This window comes from Orcinus orca, chromosome 14 (assembly GCF_937001465.1).
Source record: "Orcinus orca chromosome 14, mOrcOrc1.1, whole genome shotgun sequence".
Lineage (NCBI taxonomy): Eukaryota > Metazoa > Chordata > Mammalia > Artiodactyla > Delphinidae > Orcinus > Orcinus orca.
In genome coordinates this window covers 62,949,340-62,968,868 of record NC_064572.1, presented here as the reverse complement: position 1 = coordinate 62,968,868, position 19,529 = coordinate 62,949,340, and the positions used below count along the sequence as shown (strand labels likewise).

At 48.2% G+C, this 19,529-nt stretch overlaps 1 protein-coding gene across 1 annotated transcript in view; it reads right to left on the bottom strand.

Moving 5' to 3' along the window:
- The window catches only part of HIF1AN (hypoxia inducible factor 1 subunit alpha inhibitor), a 44,242-nt gene that overhangs the window by 16,126 nt on the left and 8,587 nt on the right, over positions 1-19,529 (bottom strand). The window contains exon 8 of the mRNA XM_004268458.4: positions 1-19,529. This exon is cut by the window's left edge and continues 16,126 nt beyond it. Coding sequence (XP_004268506.1) covers positions 19,485-19,529 — 45 coding nt within the window. The 3' untranslated portion in view covers positions 1-19,484.

The following is a 19,529-nucleotide window of genomic DNA, read 5'->3' as shown; positions in this document are numbered from 1 at the left end:
GTTTTTGCCCTTGCTGTGTGACTCTGGGCAAGTCTCTTCATATCTCTGGGCCTCATTTTCCTCACCTGTAAATGAAGGCATCAGAATGTATTCTGTAGAGCTCTAGGGGCTCAGGAGCATCCAAGCTGCTGTGGGCAAGGATGGGAGCAAAGGAGAGCAGGCTTCAGCCACAGCACTTCTGCTTTTATCTGTGTGTGTGTGTGTGTGTGTGTGTGTGTGTTCAGAATTGAAGGTTCTAAAGTTTAAAATATTCTTTGAAATCCCTGAACTAGGTGATCTCTAGTTGTCTTCTGGAATATTACAATGCAACAGAAGCAGAATAGTTCCAAAACAGTAAGATGCCAGAGCACGTGCTACTTTTTATCTGCAAAGTTATCTAAGTGGGCCCTCAAAATCGACAGAGGAAAGGAGCAATAAGAATTGAATGAGCCCAATTGGAGGAGGATTCCTCGAGGAGAGGAGTTTTCAACATCCTCTGCTGATTCCTAACTCTGGTGACAGACTCAAAGAGACCAGGGAGCTGGTGGGGGAGGGATCAGGGAACCGCTTCCCAGAAGGGACTGTGATCAAAGCAACAGACTAAAAAAGGTAAGTCCTGCCTGAATATGAGTAGGAGAAGACAATGGGTGGGTGGGGTAGTGGGGGAGAAGGGCACAGGGTCCACAAGCTTTCTGAAAAGCCCATATGCACTGAGGATGGCAAACAGGAAAAAACTCTACAGTCAAGTCACCTTACAGGAACTGAACTTTATCCTGGGAAAGGGAAGGCTGAGGGCACAGGAGTTGAGAATCACTGAGTATGGAGGGCAGGGTAGGAAAGCCAGATAAATCAGGATAGTTACAGGACACGGGCTATCTGTTTTTCTCTGTGTTCCCTGAGGGAGGCAGAGGAAACAACAGCCTAAACTGGGAGTTAAGAAGGCGGGTGGGGCAGAGAAAGGCCAGAGAATGAAGCCTGGAGAAATCTACTACTTTGTACCTAAGGTGGGGATGGTTCCTTGGGAACCCCTTACCTAAGTGAAGAACTTCTTCTCCTACTCCATCCCTTCCATCAGCCTCAATGTTTCCTCTCTCTCATATACACCCTTTTCAACCTGCCTTGGGAACCTCAATTGTCTCCCTCTTTCCTTGAACTCCCAAGTTTCTCCAACCCACAAGCCACCTTCACCCACTGCCTCCTTCCTGCAGTGGCTCCCCTGCCTGTCTCTGGCTTCCACCCTGCTGCTGTCCTGGAGTCACTTGTTCTGGAAGCAGCCAACCCCTAGGCCTATTCTCTGGGTTACCTGGCGCTGGTGATGCTCTTCTGGAAGCTCTCTGCCCTCTCCTAGTTCTCCAACCTCTCTGATTCTCTCCCAGCAACTCTTCTTATCTACAGAAGGGGCCCAGGCTCAGTCTGAAGGTTTTCAGTGCTTTCCCCTCCACACTCTCTCCCATGACCAACTTATCTACAAGCAAGACTTCAAATTCAACTAGCAACCCCATAGGAAAGACGCTCAAAGGGCCCCCCTTTTATATGTGTATTGAGTGTACTCAGTAGATTTGGATTAATGACTCCCAAATCGGTACTTCAGTTCAACTTCCAACTGGCATCCCCAATTCCTCACCAGATATCTCCTCCCAGATTCCCCATCACTACATTAAATTCACTGTGATCACCTTGAGTTCCAAACCAGCCCACATCTCCCAGAATTTCCTCTCAGGTCATGTGCCTGCTAGATCAGGCCCAGCCCACTCTCAATTCATGAATCTTCACACTGGGAGTTTCCCTTCAAATGTCCCTTAGTATTGCCGCTTATCTGCACATTTTAACCCCAAACCCAGTCCAACTCATGTGCCTTTCCTCCAGGGTTTGGTCCAGATTGTCCCCCTCACCCAGTGTCTTCCCTGACTGCATGAGTGGTCTTCCTAAATATGCCATGCCCTCATCCAGAACCCCACAGGTCTCCATTTCTCTGCTCAGTGTCTAGAGCTCTCAGTTTGACCTTCTGGGATGTGCTCCCAGCCTCCTCTGCAGCCCTAAGCCTGCTCTTCCCTCCAGGAACACTTGCCTCCAACAGAGTCTAATTCTTCCCAGCCAGACAGGTCTTCAAGCTCCTCCCGACATTTGCTCAAGCTGCTCCAATCTCTGGGATTGCTACTCTTCTGAGGAGTTAAATCCCAAGCATCCTTTCTAGCTGAGTTTCTCCTGCACATTATCAACTGGGACATGACTGACCACTGTTACCACTCCTGGCTCCTGCCCACCAAAAACCAGTAGCTCCTGCCGGCCACATCAACAAAAATATCCCTGGTTGAGAACCACTGGTTGTATACTGTTCTCTCACCTTCCTCCCAACTACTAGATCGTCTCTAAATTACCAGTATGTTCCAAGACCTTCTTTCAACTTCCTCTAAGTCCTTAGCTTCTGGCTAGAGGCTATGAGGATCAATGAGAAATAATAATAATAATAAGGGCAGCATCCCCTAAGTAAAACCTTCTATGTACTAGACACTGTTTTAGGTCCTTTACATATATTTACTTAATCCTCACAAAAATCTATGAGCTAGCATTACTATTATCCCCACTTTTCAGATGAGGAAAGTGAGGAAGAAATTAAGTAATTTTTTCAAGGTCACTTACCTAGTAAGTAGTGATAAAAAGGCATAGCAGAAAGCATACGCTTTGGAAACAGAAAAAACATTCAAATACTTAACTCTGACACCAACTGGCTGTGTGACCTCAGCTAAGTTACTTCCCCTCTCTGAACCTTGATCTCATATGTAAAATAATAATAATAGCAGCTACCTAATTCACGGACGGTCCTGTGAGGATCAAATCAGTTAATCTAAAACAGTGTTTGGCACAAAGCAATGCTCCCTTTCTGCATCTCCTTATGTTCTTTTCTCCACTCAAATCCTACCTCAGATACTTAAAAAGAGTAACAATGATAATCCTTCAGTTAAACTCAGGCTCTTGGCCCCCCTACACTGCATGGCCCTGCACTGTTCAATCAAGCCTTCCCAGGCCTGCTCTGGCAGCTGTTCCTCTCTTCCCCAGCAAGGCCCCTCCCTGCCTTCGTAGTGTGCTGGCCTCTAGGCTCCTGAAACTGTTGTAATCTGGTCGCACCATGGCTTGCTTGCCCCATCCTGCTCCCAGAAGCAGAGCGTCAGACCTGACCCAAGAGAAACCCAAGCCCGGATCTTCTGCTTCCCAGGTCTGCTGGGCAATATGTCAGATGTCCAGACCACTCCTTTGATTCCACCCCTTCCGCTGTATCCCTCCAGCCCAGTCCCACCCTGGCCACCCTTACTTGAAGGAGCCTACTTTAGGAGGTCAAAGTCTGGGTCCAACCAGAGCTCTACGACTTCACCCCTTTCTTCTCATCTGCGGCTTTGACCTCTTCTAGGCCCTGGCTCCCTTCCCTTACTTTCCTGTCTATAACTTGGCTCTTCCCAGTGTCTGCTCAATCTCTTCCTCTCCAACAGCTCCTTCTCCCCTGTCCTCTGTCCACAGATTTGCTCCTTTCCTCCAGGCTAACAAAGTTTTGCTGTGGCTTCTTTTTCAAACTATAACCCATCTCCAGCCCTCTGTGTATTTCTCAAAGGATAACCTACAATGGTCTACACTTGCTGCCTCATTTCTTCTCCACCAACTCACTCTTTAACCCCTACTATTCTGCTGACCTCTTAATCACCAACTCTAATGACCTTCACTGGGTCCTCACCCCCGCCTCCTATACCAAACAACTCTTCAGAGTTCGAGCTGGTGACTGCCCCTCCTGTGTTCTCTCCATTTCAATGACCTCCACTCTCTGGGTTCCACTCCTGCTTACTTGGGAAGTGCTTCTCTGGATGTATGTTCACACTTGTCCCTGGAACCCTCTTCTCTCCTGTCTCCTGGGTGCTCTCATTTGCTCAAGCCTCAACCCTCACCGTCCCTACTGTGAGCCCAACCCTGAGCTTCTTTCCTCTGTCTTCCACCTCACCCCTCCCACCACAGCCACACCCCTCTCTCCTCACTTACTCTGCCCTGACAGTGGTTCCAGCCCTCTAACGAAGCTGGTCTCTCTACTGTCCTCCAAACCTCAGATGGATTCAGGCCTCTATAGCTTTGCTCCCCTGCAGACAGATGAAGATGCCTCACCCTCTCATTCCAGTGTTTTTGTTTCCTTCATTTTCATAAAATCATAGTCAGAACAAAAGTTAACTAAAAATAATTCTACCCATTTTAAGGTGCAGCTCCAGCTGCCCTGCTCTAGGGAGCCTTCCGTAGGTGCTCACCTAGCTCTGACCTCCTAGGTGTTTACTGGCAGAACCCACAAACCCCTACCTGACTCTACTGAGTCTCCCTTTTCCCTAGGTAATGTATGAGTCTTGTCATCCACACCAGGCTCTGGGATCCCCAAAGGCTTAGAAAGCAGGGTGTCCTCACAAGGTCCTCCCCAGAACCAAACTGAGGGAGACTGCATCAGATGGCACCTAAATTCTCTTCCAATTCCAGTTTTCAAGGATTTGAAATTTGAGGATTCTTTCTAGAATGTTCCTCCGGGAAGATCTTCAGAGTTTCTGGAAGGTGTTTTCAGTTAGCAGACATCCACATGCTCATGCTCATGAGCTGACAAGAGTGCCAGCTTTTGGAGAGTTGAGCCCCAAGAGAAACCAGGCAGGTCAAACGTTATTTTGTATGTGAAGGTAGGGGAGAGGAATCCTGGAAACTGACTCCCTCTCCTCAAGTCAGTGAGGAAATCCAGAAAAGGACTTTTTAAAATCTCAGTGCATAAGCTTGCCTTCCCCTCCCCATTCACACACACACTCTCTCTCTCTCTCTCTCTCTCTCTCTCTCTCTCTCACACACACACACACACACACACACACACACACACACACACACACACACACACACACTCTTCACCTATACCCTCTGGGACCAGGAAAGTTCCCCCAGAAGCTTAAGGAGCATTCCCCCCCTCCCTTACACCAAAAAAGAGAATAGTCAGAAGCATGGGCTCAATGTCTCACCACAAAACACAAAGCATGGCTGCCCCCGTGGGGCTTCACTGAGCATCGCAGTCTCCACCACTTCATCTTCATGGCCCCATCATGATATAACAAACCTTCATCTCCAGCCCCTCAAGAAGACGCCAGTGTACTCCAACCCATCCTCTCAGCTCCTTCCCCTCCCAGTACACTCTGCCCCTATTTCCTTCAACAACACATTACACTCAGCACTCCAATGCACCAACATACCCCCATCACCCCACCAGTATCCCCATCCCTGGTGCCAGCATCCCAATTCCTTTATGGCCCTCAGTACATCCAACCTCCCCAAGTCTCAAAACACCCATCTTGGGCTTAAATATTGTGTCCCCATCTCCAGACCCATCGTCCTCCTCCAAACATCTTGGCTACAGTTATCTGGAGAACAAGCCTGTGTACTCTTGATCGCCACACTGTTCTTCATGTGTGCTCTGAGAAACAGAACTGATGCATACTAGGTAGTCTTGTATGTCCTAGGTCAGTTTCTCAAAATGTGGTCAGAGGGCCATGGACATCAGAATCACCTGGGGAGCTGGTTAAAAAAGATTCCTGAGCTCCATCCAGAACTACTAAATGACTGGTGGTGGAGCCACAAATCTGCACTTTCTACAAGCTCCTCTGGTGATTCCTGTTATCAGTTCAGAATCATTGCCCTAGATGACTCTTTCAATCCTAACAACTCTATGAACTTGGCAGTGTTATTCTACTTCAAACAGTTAAGGAACCCAAGACAAACAGAACTTAGTTTAGGTAAACTGGTGACAGTCATTCAGCCAGCCAGGGGCAGGGGATTCGGGTTGGTCCATGACCCCACAGAAATGGAGCTCTCGGTGCCAGGGAACCCTCCTGCCATAGGAGCAGCCCTCTGCACCCTGGGCTCCGTGCCAGGGCAGACAAGAGGCCACGTGCACAGTAGCTCAGGCAGGAATGCTTGGCTGTAATAGGAGACACACCTGAATTCCATGTGTGTTTGTGCTGTGAGTCTCCTTGCCACCCAGGAGTCCCAGGCCAGCCGCACCTAAGCTGAGTGGCCCCGTGGGCTCCCTGCAGTGGAGAGTGTGAGAAGTGCAGCCACAGCCTGGCCGGCCACTGGGCTCCTGCTGTTGACTCAGGATCCCCACGTGGAGTGAGGGCGCCACGCTCTGACCGAAGTGGGGACTACGTGTCCTGGGGGAGGGCGCTGGGGAGGTGGTGCTTGAGGTCCAAATTTGCAGATTCCTTCCTACCACACTGCCCCATTTTTCTACCCACTCCCACACTGATCCCCATCCTAGACCCCTTCTCAGTAACCCCTAATCGCCCGACTTCAGGAAATCCTGGGATGAAATTCACAGGTCAATGCCTCTGGGTACCCACAGGAAGTGAGAAGTAGGTCCCCCTATTTTCTCCCAAGTACCAGAAGAGTGCTCCAGATACAACTGTCTTTGCCTGGGGTCACTCCTGCCCTTCATCCCAGAACCTCAGCACCATAGAATTTCTGGAAAGTTTCTGGCAGTATTCCAGCCTAATGCCATGCTGGCTGCTTGTCCAAAATATTTTCTCATTTGTCACTGACCTCCTTAAAAAAAAACGGACCTCAGAATGGACCCAGTATTCCAGAGGTGGCCTGACCATCTCAGAAAGCAGTGGGGTAAGTACCTCCCTTGATCTGGCTGCTCCTTTTCGGTTAATGCAGTTTGTGATTGTATTAGAGGTTTTAGCAGTCGCATCACACAGGTGACTCATATTGAGCTTGCAGTCAACTAAACCCCCAGGTCTTTTCTTCATGAACCGCTGTCAAGCTTGGCCCACCCCGCCACCGGGTATTTATGTCATTGATTTTGTTTTAACCTAAGTGCAGGACTCTACATTTATCCCTGTTAAATTTAATCTTGCTGGTTCCAGCCCAGTGTTCCAGCCTGTTGAAATCGTTCTGAATCCTGACTCTTTCATGCAAAGTATTAGCTGCCCCTCCCACCTCGATCACCTGCAAACTTGATGAGCCTGCTGCCTCAGTCAGTTGTCAATAAAAATGTCAGACAAGACACAGGCCCAGACTGAGCCCTAAAACATACTACTGGAGACTTTCCTCTAGTACAGGCTGACATGGATCCATTAATCAACTCTCACTGGGTCTGGTTTTCACCAAGCTTCATGACCATTTGGTTCAGATGTTTCTACTGTGTCTACAGATACTGTGAGAGGCTGTTGGCTGCACTGCTGGAAATTTCTCCTGCCCCAGGCTGTGGCCCCAACACCATGGCCATGCACCCTTCTACTCTCCAAACCTCCAGCATCATTTACTTAACCCTCACTCTAGGGGATTACAGACTTCCAACAGTGCCCACTCCTACATCTCTTGAGGTGTTAAGATGTTTCTGAGCTTCAGAATCTCCCTGGGAGTCACCAAATATTGCTATTTCCTATCCTATCACCCTATGCCTCCTCTGAGGCCTTATTCTCACCCTTGAATTCTCTCTCTGGCTGCCTTCTCCTCTGCCTACAACTATGCTCAGTTGCCTCCCTCACCTAAAAAGCCTTCTACTGGTTGCCTCCTTAAACTGTGATTGGCTTCTGCCTCCATGCTTCTCTTGAAAATGCAAACACTTCCAACCTCACCTCCCATGTCTCCTGAATCTTCAACAATCTTCCATCCCTCAGCTGAGTAACCACACTGCCCAGAGAGTGAGCAGTGATGGTGGAGATGGGGTTGGGATTTGGGAGTCTGAGTCAGAAGATTCAAAACCAAGCCTGACAGACCAGGTATAATCAGGTACAGGAGCTTCACAAAGCAGAGCCTGGGAGCCCTCACACACCAGAGTGAGGCTGTGGTCAAATTACGAAGGGAAGCAGGAAGTTCACAGGAACTGAGACATGAGGTCAGAGCCCAGGCAAACTGTCTGGGCAAGAGAATCTCTGGAACCAGTGTGGTTATAGACAAGAGCAGCAAACACAGAAGTCTGAGCCTGGGAATGTCTTGCATATTTCCTCTAGTGGCTGAAACCAGCCCTGGGGCCAGGTGGCTGGGAAAAGACAGCCTGGACAGAGGGGATGATGAGAATAGAGAGGAGGGCAGGGACTGCACTTTTCCTGAGCTCTTCCCCCAGCTATCAATCTGCTGTTAGGAACCTCAGAAAACCTCTAGTTCAGGGGTCACGTGCAAAAATGTGGGCCAGACAGGTCACAGAGGTGAGATAAACCAGGTATTAGGTACCAAAATGAAGAGTGGTGACTGCGGCAAATGGGAAGGACATGCCCAAAGGGGTGGCAGCTACTCAGCTCTGGCCAACTGCTGTCCTATGGGAAATGGGATCTTACTGTTACCAGATCTTCTAATTTTCCAGAGAAGCCAAAAGCTTTTGTTTTTATTTAGTTTTTATTTTTTTGGCTGCGTTGGGTCTTCGTTGCTGCATGCAGGCTTTCTCTAGTTGCGGCGAGCAGGGGCTACTCTTCGTTTCAGTGCGCGGGCTTCTCATTGCGGTGACTTCTCATTACGGAGCACGGGCTCTAGGCACGCGGGCTCAGGAGCTGTGGCACGCGGGCTCAGGAGTTGTGGCTCGCGGGCTCTAGAGCACAGGCTCAGTAGTTGTGGCGCATGGGCTTAGTTGCTCTGCAACATGTGGGATCTTCCCGGGCCAGGGCTTGAACCTGTGTCCCCTGCACTGGCAGGCCGATTCTTAACCACTGCACCGCCAGGGAAGCCCCAAGCTTTTGTTTTTAAAGTTTATCATATATGTTGCCAACCAATTTTAAAAAGTTTCAAAATCCACGCCTGCACCTATGATTTGACCCATGGTGGCCATCTTTTTTTTTTTTTTTTTTTTTTTTGCGGTACGCGGGCCTCTCACTGTTGTGGCCTCTCCCATTGCGGAGCACAGGCTCTGGACGCGCAGGCTCAGCGGCCATGGCTCACGGGCCCAGCCGCTCCGCAGCATGTGGGATCATCCCGGACTGGGGCACGAACCCGTGTCCCCTGCATCGGCAGGCGGACTCTCAACCACTGTGCCACCAGGGAAGCCCCATGGTGGCCATCTTAACTGCTGCCAGTGCCTGGAGAGTGACTGCTACCTAGAGAGGATGAGTGACTGGGTCTGTGGTAATACTATATGCAGAGTTTCCCCGGGAGGTGTTTGATATCCATGAGGGATACTTTTGTGTGTAGAAATAACTATCCAGAAATTACTTTGGCTTTAAGAATTATATTCAGTTTTCGAAGTTACATATTCAAAATCCTAGTTCTTGTCTAAGCTGTTAAGTTCAGCTTACAAACCTTATTATTTTGTTTATAAAACAAAGGAGTAATGTGAGGTTAATATATTTTATTTCTTAAGTACTTCATTTACCTGACTAAAACAAACTTTCCCAAGTACTTAATTATCATATCGCCAATAGATTATATTCATAAATACAGCAAATCTCAAATCATTTTAAATGTTCCAAAACAATATAGAGACTTGGCGAGATTTTGACTTAAAATTCAAGTCTAAATAAATTATTCAACACTCTTTACTTGGTATTACAAGGTAAACCTATCAAACTAAAAGGCAAATTCTCCTCCGTATGTTAAGGATTTAAAAACAAACTGCATAGATTCCTTATAGCAAATATAGTAGTGCTGCAGGTTCCATGTTCTTAAACATGCCTATCCTTCATTCTAAGTTCTCCAGAGTTAAAAGATGCTTACCTATCAAGGAAACAATTGATGCTGCACATATATTTTGGAGGTTGCCTTCTCAGATGGTTGAGATGGTAAAACAACCAGAAACATTGATTGGGCTACTGACTGGATTCTATAAGGGACCCATAAATTCCTATTTGTTGTCTCTGAAAGCCCTATCATGGGGCCTCCATTACCTAAGACCTAAGAAGGTGGTCACCAGCTCATATCCCTGAGTTTGATGCGCTTCAATACCCAACTGCATTTTCTCAGACACCTTGAATCCCACCTAGGCTGTCAGATACCTTGGTTAGGTTGTGCATTTCCTTGGCTCTGAAAACACTTAAAAAGTCTTTCCATCTTGAAGATTTCTGCTTTCTTTTTATATTCTTCCTTTCTGGGAGGACCACAACTCTCAGAGGTGTTAAGATGACAGCTGGCTGAATGCAGGACTTCTCTCACAACTTTGATTTGTAGTCACAATTCCTAAGGTTCCCCTGGCAGGACTCTGATCTCATCCATAGCTCATTGTCCTGTCCTCCACTCCACACAACCCCTAGACTGGCTTTTCCCTCTAGCACTCGGCACCCACCTTCTTTCTTCAAACTCACCTCTCAACATCACGTGTTCTTCACTCACCCCCACACCAACTAGATGACCAAAGGACCCCTACTCCAGCTCCAACATAGTAGAGTCCTGCCGCCTTCTCCCATGATTCTTCCTCACTCACATTCACACTCCTTAGGACAACCAATCTCACCCTAGACAAGAAGGGAATTCTGATATTACTTATTCACACTAAGGCGTGGACAACTGAGTCCCTTTTAAACTGAGTAAACTAGCTGCTTCCTAAAGGGAAAAGAAATGAAAGAAAGGGGACTAATATTTATTGGGCACTTACTAGGGAGGCACTAGGCACTGAGATGTTTCACTTGAGCTGTCTCATTCATTCCCAATAGCCACTCGAAGGGGCCTGTTAAGAAAGCAAAGTTCAGAGACGATAAGTAATCTGACCATCTCAACGTTGGCAACGGTGAAAACAAGATTCAAACCTAATCCATGGGACTCCAAAACTTATGCCCTTACTCAGCACACTGCTTTTCCTTCTTAAACCAAAACAAAAACCTGACCAAATATTGGCACAGTGAAAGACAGCGTTTGGTGAGAAATGCTGCTTTACTGTTTCCTGCTGGAAATGTGGGAGGCTCTTATCTGTGAACTCCTGCAATTCTATGACCCACCCACTCCAGGAGAGCTCTCCTAAACCACCACCCAACAAGTATTATATAGCGCTCAATTTAGACAGCATTTTCACGTATGTTGTCTCTTCAGCCCTGTAAGGGAGGTGGTGATAGTACTGACCACTTTTAAAGATGAGGGGACTGAAGCATGGAGACAAATGTGCCCAAAGTCACCCAGCCTGAAAAAAGGACATCTAAGATTCACATAGGGGTTCATGGCCCCTGAACCTTGTGTCCTTTCCACTTAGACACACCATGTCCCCCACAGACACCCTCCTGCCCTATTTCCTTCATTCTGGGGATCTGATGGTAAACCAGAGCCTATGTCTCTGCTTCTGCTCCTTAAGACACCATCCTAGCAAGACCACCTTTGTCCCCATATCTGCCTTTCACAGACTTTCAGTCTCTTCCACAGCCTGGTGATCTCTTCCATTTTGCTTCCCCACCCCAAGTCATCTCTTCTGTGATTCCACTTCAAGTGTCATTATCTTGAGTCAGAGTAGGATCAAAAAAGCCCAGCTCTTCAAGCACTAACTAGACCCTGGGTCTTCATAATAAACCGTTTCCTGAGTGCCCATACTGAATTGAGTGTTTTTAAAACATCATCACAAACGCTCATAACAATATTGCAAGCCATGCGCTATTTTCCACCCCTCACAGCTGAAGTGGCGGAGGCACAGACTTAGCTTAAGAGGTTATAGTTAGGAAGTGGCCAATAGGGATTCAAACCCAGGAGTCACATCCTATGTCTCCATTCTTGTCAAAACATCACATAAACCCTTGTAAGAACAATGACTATACTGACTGTAAAATGGGTGGGGCTTTGTTCACAGTCAAAAGCTCACTATTCAAAAACTTGGAGGGAAACTTCACAAGCCTGGGGCCCTGCTGCCTCTAGACTATTGTGTGGCCTCTGTGCCCATCTCCTTGTCTCCTGTGTCCCTGCCTGCTGTGCCTCCTTCACACCTGTTGTGCCACCAGCTCACATACACTTCCAGTGCTTCTTATTCCTGTGGCGACAGCAGGTCTGATGTCTTCTATTTTCACTAACAGTGTTTCAGGTATTTTTAATATTATAAAAAAGAAATTTTAGATCATTCCTCAGCGATGGCAGCATAGTAGATTAGAGTCCTTGTGAGCTGGAGGTCACCGAGAAGGGGTAGGGGTAGGGAATGGTAACATGACCGAGAAATTTATGCTCGTATCTCTGCTCATGACCTGACAACTAGACTTGCTCTGGGAGCAGACACAGGACCTTTGTCAGAAAGCTACATGGACGAGAAGTAAAGGCTTTAAAAGAGACAAGGCTGGGGCCATTAGAAGCCAATGACAATCAAGCTTCTGCTATGGAACAGTCACCCTGCTGTGCCTTTCTTTACATACCTTATTCCACATAACCCTGACAAGGTAGATAATGTTATCCTCATACATATGAAGTTGAATTTCAGGTAGTTTGTCATTTGCCCAAGGTCACACAGGATGACAGATCTAGGATTCAAAGCCAAATATGCAAAGTCCTCATTTTCAACCACTACCCTATATTGCACCATACACTATACATTCAAGAGCTTGGATATGGAGATAAGCAGCAGAGCTTCCCTGAAGGGCAGGATTGACCTCAATGACCAAGTAAGTCTTAAGCAAACTGAATAAAACACAGCAACATTTTCTGGGGCCAGAGGGAAGGCTTCCAAGGCCCAGAGCAAAAGAAACCTAGAAGTGGAGAGGTGACTGTAAAGTGACTACAGAATGGCCTGAAGCCCAGAGACGGCTTGGCACCAGCTAGAGATCTTCTACATCCATGGGGCTGGAGACCAGGGTCAGACCCAAGAGGATATGAGTGGCTAGAGGGGCACTGCAGAGAGGCGTGGCTCATAGTGGGGAGGAGGGGAGTGGCTGAGAGTGGGGGAAGAATCTAAGAGGTCAGCCGGGTATCAGTGTGGAAGAGGCTGAGAATTCCAGGCAGCCAGAGTACATCTTGGGCTGATGTCTAAGTAACTGGATCCAGCGTCGCTTCCAAGTAGGGCGGCAGGGTGAAACTCCAGAGGCCAGAATGAAGTCTTTTGCAAAGCAGTCAGGGAAAGGGTTACAACTGAGCAAGTCCAATCCATCTGCACTCCAGGACAAACCTGGCCTGACAATCAAAATGATTTTCAAATGTTTCTGTAGCTAACCAAAGGGTTTTCTTCTTTTGGGGGTCCACTGTCTGGCTCATTCCTACAAGTGATTCTTAAAACCCTTAAACATGGAGGAACAGAGTGTTTGCTTTGGGACTGGGAGAAGCCAGAGAAGAAACATGCCTTTTACTCCTCCCCAATCCCTGGTTATCTTCCAGGTATCACCTTAGACTATGTGACTTCTTGCAAGAAGCCTACTGTGAACAAAGGAGCTTGTCAGGTGCTTCTCCTCTGCAGACCTGTAACTGCCTGCTTGACGCCCCCCGATGAACTGAGAGCACATGGGTAGAGACTAGAACTGGGCCTGAAACAAATGCTCCAGGGGCTCCACAGATGGTAGCTATTAAGACTCCAGTCTTATATTTTTCTGAATTCTCTTCGGAATGCCCCTCTGTGCTAAAATAACCTTAACACATATGTAACTTAAATACATGGAAGAGCATGCAATAAAATTGAAACAAGCGGGCCTGATCTGACTGCTGTGGTGTTTCATGGTATGAGGTTGGCAACAGCTTCTCCAGGTGTAATGGGAACTCACCCAGCTGCCCTCACCCCTCACACAGCGTAAGGAGACCGCACACCTGACAGCTTCTCATGCCGGCCCTGGGCCGATGAGAGCGGTAAAGTCTGGCTGACCAAGTAGAAGGCATCAGGCTCTTCCCTGTTTCGCTCCCTCTAGGGTGGATTTAGATACCAAGGCTCTTCTGTCTGTCCCCATCTCAATATGAGTTTCTCCAGCATAATTTCCTTATTCTTCCTTATGCTCTTCTTGAGAGGGAAGGAATCACTGAAATCAAGTTTCTGAATAAGTCACAAAATAAATGTAACAACCACTACCACAGCCATTTATTAAGTGCTTGCCAGGCACTGTGGTAAAGCTTTACAAACATTGTTTCGATCAGTCCATCAGCCCTGAGGTAGATATTTTCAACACCCACCTTCCCCTATACACATACCATTATAGTTGAGGAAACTTGAGGCTCAGAGAGGTCAAGTCAATCAACAAGGTCAAGCCCAGCTGATTTAAGTAGCAAAGCTAGAAATCTGAACAAAATACATCCAACTCCCAAACCCATGTTTTTATACACTATACTAGATTGTTAGGTTGTTTCTCATTGGAAGTTAAAGGACACATGCTCCTTCCCAAAATATCACCTAAAGACTAGATTTCAGGTGGGGAAGAAGGCAAGGCCCAGTTGTTTTTAAACTTCTTTAATCAGCTATTGTACTAAACACCTGGAGAAGTGAAGTGACAGTCTGGGTATATAAGCTGACCACTGGGTCCCCGTCTCCTGCTACCCCAGCTTCCAGGGCGTTTCTCATCGAACACCTCCACTCCTGACACGTGACTACTCAATATGCTGTTTCCCTTCCAGCAAACACTGAAACTAAGAAGTCAGCCAAATTTGGTGACTAAGAGCATCACCAAAGACACCTGAGAGAAATTAGCAGACATTCCCAAAACACCCACTATCCCTGAACTGCTGGACCCTAAGGCACAGAGATGCATGTATGTGGAAACACAAACTTCAGTTCTTCCCTCCAGGCTTGCCAGGCCTGGCTCCACTCCTGGGGAGTCTCCTGCTCAATCTCCCCTCACTGGTTCTCCACTGTCCATGATTCTCTAGGTTCCCTCCTCTCACCCATCTCCGGAGGCCTCACTAACCACAGACCCCTGGTCCTAAAGGTTGCCAGTGTCCGAGGCTTTGTCCCCCAGAAATGCACCAAAAGTGCTCAGCAGGGCTCCGCTGAAGATTCTAAGTTTTATGAAGATTAAACAGAACTGGCTGAAGACTAGCAGAAAGGGCTCCCAGAGTGAGAAAAGCTAAACCAGGACGTACAGAAGTGACAAAGGAATGGCAAGAGAACAGAGCAGACACAGAACAAATGGACTAACCGTGTGTGAACAGAATTATTGCAGATCAGAAATGGAAGATCCTAGAGAAAGTCAATCCAAACACCTGCAGCCAGGGAGCTTCTGAGAAAGCAACTGTTTAGGAAAAAGGACCTTGGTGAGGGGCTGCTGAAGAGCCTAGGCAGGGAGAGTATAAGTAGGAGAAACTGGGGGGACAATGGAAAAGGAAGCTGGAACAGCTCTTTAGAGCAGGCAATTTGAGAGGATACCAGAGAAGTAGGCAGGGACTGGGGGGGGGGGGGGGCCAGAACTGGAGGTTCCGGAAAAAGGGAAGATGACATGGGCAGAAAGGCCAGGGCCTCTGGAAGCGCATGAGTTCTTAGGAGCATCCCAGTATCCACCCTGTTTGGGTAAAACTGGTCCCTGAGGGCCACTCTCTGCAGCCCTACTAAACCCTGCATTGGAGTTTGAAGGGTAGACAAACCAGAGGTAGGAAAGTTACCAAGGAGAGAGACACAGCCCTACCCATGGGAAGTTCACATTCTGACAAGACAACCAACCACCACCATCACCCCTGCCTCCAATCCTTGATGAAGCCACTGATCTAAGGAACCCACCAACACATAAGCCACAAAACTGAGAAACAAATAACTGGTGCAAATCCTGTCCGTGGTGTTTAAAGAGACAAGAGAGAGATGAGGTGACACAGAGACCTGAGAAGATCCAAGTTGGGACTCTCCACACCTTAACACTCAGCCTGTTAGTTCATCTCATCACCTGCTCACACATCTGGGCAGGGATCTCAGTGCCTTCCACATAACTACAGCTGCAATGACGTGCGAGGGGGGAGGGACAGAATCAACCTTGCTGGGAGCCTAGGATGAAGAGTCCTCCCTGGGGAGCCCAGGGGCTGGGAGGAGCCTGGAGGTTGAGGTTTGCTCTCTACTGATCTTCCTCCTCTCTCAACAGTCTCTAACCTTGTCCTCACAGGGTATACCACACATGGCTTCATAACCTCTGGGTGTTTCATGCAGTTTCCTCTCCAACTAAGCAGAGGCTCCTGGAGGATAAAAGAGCAGGTTTTCTCCACACCCTGCAGTGCCATAATGTAACAAATGCATGTCACAGGTGGGGTATCTAGAGTGTCGATTACAAAAACATTTTCCACAAACAGCATGCACATGTCAAAACCATTCTATTTGCTATTCTTTGCCCTATCACTTGCATTTGACACCCTTTGTTGGCTCATGCCTCTAGATGTCTGTTCCTGTATCCACCTCAGCCTGGGGACTGGGCCTACCTAGACTTTGCTAAGAAAATAACAGCTCAGCTTATGGTGGGAACAATGAAAGGGTATGTGGCCCAAGAGTCTCTGGGGGGGCAGAGGGAGGGTCTCCTCATTTTGGGTTGGCCCACTAAGGAGCCCTCCCGTCTCCTAACAGATTCAGATTAATGATCGCTCATTCCTAATTGTCAAATTTCTTTTCCTTCATCCTGTGTCTAATCACCAGTGACAGAAACCATTACGCAAATGAGAGCAGACGACTTCCCCCAACTGTTCGCATTGGTAAAAACCTTGTAATTTAGAGCTCTGATTTGTAGGGGAAGCTGGTCTCCCCCAGGCATCCTGGGCATCTGCTCAACTGATGCCCAGAACAGCCCCTCCTCCACCCCCCAAACTTCAACCCCCCAACAAATATTTGACTTTACAAAAGAGTAGTTTCCTCTGTACCTGCTGGTGTAAAAATAGGATCTTGCAACATGGCTGACCCTCATACAGGCCCAAACCCCCATCTTCCCCTCATGTATCTGCCTTCACACTGCCAGCCAGGATAGGAGTAAGCAACAGAGCAGAAACGTTCTACTCTGCTACGAGTAGAATTTGAGCCTGAACAGCCCTAACCTAGGTATGTGAAGGGAAGAGCCTCAATCTCTTCACTGGGGCAAACGGAGGCAGCAGAACATGAATCAAAGTTCTTAGTGAATATCTAGATCTTCAATTCTACAGATGCAGAAGCATGCTGGGAAAAGTTATGGGACCTATTCAAGGACACACAAGTAACCAAGGGGATCTAGAACTCAGTTTCCCTGTAACTTCTTCCAGAACTCTTAACTCATAATATGGCTTCCTGGCAGTTTTCCCAAGAAGTCTTTAGCTGGAGCCCAGAAGAGCTTTCACCCTGAGCTGTATCTTCCGTATCCTTTTGGGCTAAGCCTGTCTGTACCAGACACTGCCTGCTGCCTGTAGTCCAAAGGAGGTACAGTAGGAGAATCAATGTAGTTTGGTGGAAAAGAACAGCAGGGGGTTTGCAGCCAAACAGTACTAGGTTTGAATCCTGATTGCCACTAACTGCTTATTCTTGAACTGTAAAATGAGAATACCTACCTTGCACTAAAAGCACCAGGCACACATTAGGTGTCTAATAATCAGGGATCACTATTGGACATGAACCCAGAGACATTACCCAAGGATCAGGACCCAACCTGTGAAGGTCCCTCCCCCTCGTGCAGACCTGGGTCGGCACAGCACCCAGAGAGGAGCAGCTGAGAGACCACGCCTCCCTGCTGCACATCACCCACACCTTTAAGGAATGAGCCAGGGATGCAGCAGAGCTGCTGAGAAGGAAAATAATGTGCTATATTTCAAAGTGTCTTTGTGGTCAATTTATCTTCTGTCTGCCTTGTTTTCTTTGCTGCATTCCTCTTTCCCAAAAGAGATGGAGGGATGGAGATCACTGCAATCACATTTTCCAGCACTGGCTATATTTGAAAGAACTACACTTGAGAAGGTACCATGTTTGAACACCCACACTGAATCAGAGAACCCCAGAATGGGGTACTAAAAATAAACACCCCTCCCCAAAATACACACAAGTGCGCTCATGCACACACACACATATGCATCCTCTCAGTCCATCAGTGCACTGTAACTGTAAACTGAGCTCTGGGGGTGAGAGCCATAGCTCGGACACTGGAAGTAAACCTTTGGCAAAAAAAAAAAAAAAAAAAAAAGGAAAAAATGAACCCAGAGACTTCCAACTCCTTTTTCCTTCCAGAGAGAAGGGGCGTGGAGATGGGAGTGGAGGTGAGCAGACGCAGGGCCATCACACTGCCCAATCCCAGGGGCCCCACTTCCATTATACAGGTATGAATGATGGCCCTTCGAGTTGTGCAGTGCACAGCTGCCCAGCTGTAAGCTGCAGCCCTGAGAGGGGTTCCCATGAAAAGCTATGAACAGAAAAGGAAATTCCTCTCCATGCTCCACCAGTTGCCCTGACTTCTGAGGGTGTTTGTGGAACATTACAGTGGGGGTCTGGCAGAGGCGCTGGCTTTAAGAGGCAAGGCTACGTTTTTGCCCTTGCCATGAGGTGGATGACATGTGGTGAGTTAGCTGCCTAGGCTTGACCCCATTTTGTCTCCTGAGCCAAGAAGCTCTGCAGACACAGAGGACGGGGCCTGGGCAGGGAGGGTCGGTCATAGGACCTGGAGGCTCTAGCCAGTCGGCCTCAGGCAGGTTGCAGCGAGGCCTGACCAACATCCAATGGCTAAAAATGAGTTTAAAAGCTTTAGACCAGGTCAGGCAGCACTGCCTTGGGGCTCCCGCTGTATGTCCCACTGGACAAGGTTAAGCGGTAGAAACTTGGTAAGCAGAGAGGCAGGCCAGTGTGGACACACATGCACGCACACAGGCACAAACATCCACACACACATCCACACAGAGGCTTGCATCCCTAGAACCTAGAGAAGCCATTGCTAGGATGACTCCTCTGGCGCCCAGGACAGAGAACAAGAGCTGGTGCTGAAAGAAAGAAGCTGTATGTGTCTGTAATTTGTAAGTTATGCACAATCCTTGGTTCCTGTGTCCCAAGGCTCTTTTCTGTGTATGGCTTGAGCTTGAAGGTTCAAGTTGGAACCCTGTCTAATTTACTCTCCTAGGAAGCTATTTAGGCTCTCAAAGGCAACCCTCCCCACTCTCCCTCTCCCCATTAAAGTCTCAGTAGCCATTCCCAACAGCCTAGAGCCTCTCTGTGAAAACTGGGAGGGGGCAGACTGACCTCACAGTTAGGATAGCTGTGGCCCTGTTGCCCAGATGCAATGGGCGTCCAAGAACATCTCCTCTCTCTCAGGCTGAGGCACTGAGATTGCAGGAGACAGAGCGGAGAGCCAGAGGTGGCATCCTGACCCAGAAGGAGGGAGCAAGGAACAAGTACATACACGCGTGTGCAGGCATACACACGCACACACATCCCAAGGTTGACAGACTAACACACGACATGATGACAACCAGAAGCTGGGGACTCCACACACTGAATGCAGGACTTTAGGGGGCAGAGAGGGAAGGTGCTGGGGCACAGAGGCAAGGGTAAGAAGTCCCTCCGAATGGGAGTGGAGCGCCAACCACCCTGCCTTGCCCCAAACACCTGCCTCCAGGGCCATGGCAAGAGTCCAGTCCATTAAGTGCAGCGTGCAATACTAGCGTTTGGAGTCTCCTGTCCTCATCAATGAAGCGGTGTGGACGGGCTAGCAGTCACCTGGCAGGAGGCCTCGACTCCTGGCAGGCTAGTTGTATCGGCCCTTGATCATTGTGTTCAACAAGGGCCCCAC